This window comes from Ochotona princeps, chromosome 4 (assembly GCF_030435755.1).
Source record: "Ochotona princeps isolate mOchPri1 chromosome 4, mOchPri1.hap1, whole genome shotgun sequence".
In the NCBI taxonomy this organism is placed as follows: Eukaryota; Metazoa; Chordata; class Mammalia; order Lagomorpha; family Ochotonidae; genus Ochotona; species Ochotona princeps.
In genome coordinates, this window is record NC_080835.1 from 21,169,194 (window position 1) to 21,171,891 (window position 2,698).

The 2,698-nt window shown below is 36.9% G+C and overlaps 1 protein-coding gene across 1 annotated transcript; it reads left to right on the top strand.

Moving 5' to 3' along the window:
• Positions 1-287: 287 nt before the first annotated feature.
• On the top strand, positions 288-866 carry LOC101523764 (10 kDa heat shock protein, mitochondrial). Its single transcript, XM_036495235.2, has one exon. The coding sequence runs from the start codon at positions 386-388 to the stop codon at positions 692-694; it is 309 nt and encodes a 102-aa protein (XP_036351128.2). The 5' UTR covers positions 288-385; the 3' UTR covers positions 695-866.
• The last annotated feature ends 1,832 nt before the right edge of the window (positions 867-2,698 follow it).

The following is a 2,698-nucleotide window of genomic DNA, read 5'->3' on the forward strand; positions in this document are numbered from 1 at the left end:
ATTTTGGTAATTTTTTTTTTTTTTTTTTAGTTGGGGAAAGGTTTTCAATAAGAACAAGAAATAAGACATCACTGGATTTACATTAAACCTAGATTTTTCCGCAAAATTGTTCATTTTTTATTTTAACTTTATGCCTATAAAGATAAACTCATGAGAAATGAGCCAATTTCTTTTATTAAAATCAGATGAATGTGTAGCATTTAATAAAGTTGAATGACCCCCGGCTCCCGCAGCCAGCGAATCGCGGCGCGCGCTGCGGCGGCCGCCCCCTTGGGCGGGGCGCGCGCCTGCGCAGGCGCCTGGCCTCTTCACGCGCCCCGCTAGGTCGGCCTGTGGGGCTTCTCTCTCGTTGCGGCGACGCGTGAGCGGAGCGGGAGCTGCGGCCATGGCGGGACAAGCATTTAGGAAGTTTCTGCCTCTCTTCGACCGGGTGCTGGTGGAAAGGAGTGCCGCGGAAACCGTCACCAAAGGAGGCATTATGCTCCCGGAGAAGTCTCAAGGGAAAGTGTTGCAGGCGACAGTAGTGGCTGTGGGATCGGGCTCTAAAGGAAAGGGTGGAGAGATTCAGCCAGTTAGTGTGAAAGTTGGAGATAAAGTTCTTCTTCCAGAATATGGAGGCACCAAAGTAGTTCTAGATGACAAGGATTATTTTCTATTTAGAGATGGTGACATTCTTGGAAAATACGTAGATTGAAAGCTATCGAAATGGCATCACATGAAGCTGCCCATTCCACTGACGTTCTGAAATCTTTCATCATGTAAATAATTTCCGTGTCTCTTTTATAATAAACTGATGCTGTCTAATGACACCCATTGTCTCTAAACTTTAGTTCCACGGTTCCGGTGTAAACATTTCCAAATAAAATATATGAACAAAAAAAAAAAAAAAAAAAAAAAAAAAGTTGAATGAATGTACATTAGTTTTTTTTCTTCTGGAATTTCCCTTTACCCCCTTCTCAAATTCCTCTCTCCTCCCCTCCCCCTGCCTAGTCAAAACTCATTGTTTCTCTTCATCACTTCCCTTAGCTTCTGATAGCTTGTGGAATATTAAGAGCTATATTTTAATTGTTGCAACAATCATGCAAAAATAAAAATATTCAAATATTACACTTTGTCTTCTTTATTTACAAGTAACATACAAAGTAAAAGAGAAAAAAGTAGCTTATAATTATCAGGTATACAGAAAAACAATAAATATAAGGCAAGTGTTTGAATAATTGTCCTCCAAAACTGGGACAAGTCAAGCTATATGTTCTCAACATTACTATTTAATTTTGTGTTACCAGTGCAATAAAAAAATAAAATATAATCAGAATTGAATACAGTAGTAAAAAAAGTCTATAATTTCAAACCATACCAATTCATGAGGCAAATCCAAAAGCATACATTTATAAACACCCTCTCACAAATTTTTCCAAAATGTTATAAACAAGTTTAACATGGCAACAAGATGGAAATCAAATAAGTCTCTGTAAGAAACTAAGAAAATTCTACAATGTAAAATAACATGAAAAGTAAGGTGTTCCACAATAAATTGAACAAAATTTAACACTGTAAGGTACAGAACATTGCTTAAAGAAATTAAAGATATACATAAGTATAAAGACAATCTGTGATAATAGGTTTAGATATTCAGTGTTGTTAAAGTAGCACTTCTATCCAAATTGATATACAAAGACAATATAATTTTTGTACAATGTCAGCAGTATTTTTTGACAGAAACTAGTAAACCAATATTAAAATATACATAGCAACACAAAGAAAGGAAATAGGCAAAAATAATCAGGAAGCAGACAGTTTGATAACTTATGCTTACTAATATTATAACTCAGTATAAAAATAAGACAGTAAAAAATCTGGAACTTTAATAATGACAGTCATAGATATGAATGGAATAGAATTAAGAATTCAAAATAAAATCTTACTCTTAATGTGAATGTTGTTGTTGTTGTTGCTGTTGTTAGGGGAGAGTACTCTATGGAAAAAGGCCTGTAATTTTCAGCTATTTTTGTGCATGACGACTTCGTCATTGTACCACATCATCAGTCCTCCAAGCAACTTTTTTCTTAAAATTTATTTATTTTTGTTGGAAAGGCAGATTTACAGACAGAAGGAAATACAGAAGTAAAGATCTTCCATTTGCTGAGTCACTCCCTGTGTGACTGCAAAGGCCGAACATGAGCCGATTGGAAGCCAGGAACCTACTCTGGGTCTCCCACGTGGGTGCAGGGTCTCAAGGCTCTGGGCAATCCTCTCCTGATTTCCCAGGCCATAGCAGGGAGTTGGATGGGAAGTGGAGCATCAGTACATGAACCTGAACCCACATGGGATCCCAAGACATGCAAGGCGAGGACTTCAGCCACTATGAAACAGCGCCAGACCCCAACATTTAAGTTCTATAAACTTTTAATTTAATGAATGCTGGCTCTATAAAGGTAAAGAATGAATCAATGGTTTACTTTGAGAGCAGAGTTTTTTTTTTATAAATGAACACAAAGGATCTTTCTGAAGTTAATTTAATTGTCGATAGTTGTATGAATCTATGTATTGATTAATTGCTATTGAATATACCTCTCAATGATACTCAATTTTAGTAATATAAAGGAACTTTAGAGTGTGGGACTATGGCTCAATGGCTAAATCCTCACCTTGTACATGCCAGGATCTTTTACAGGTGCTGTTTCATGTCCTGGTTGCT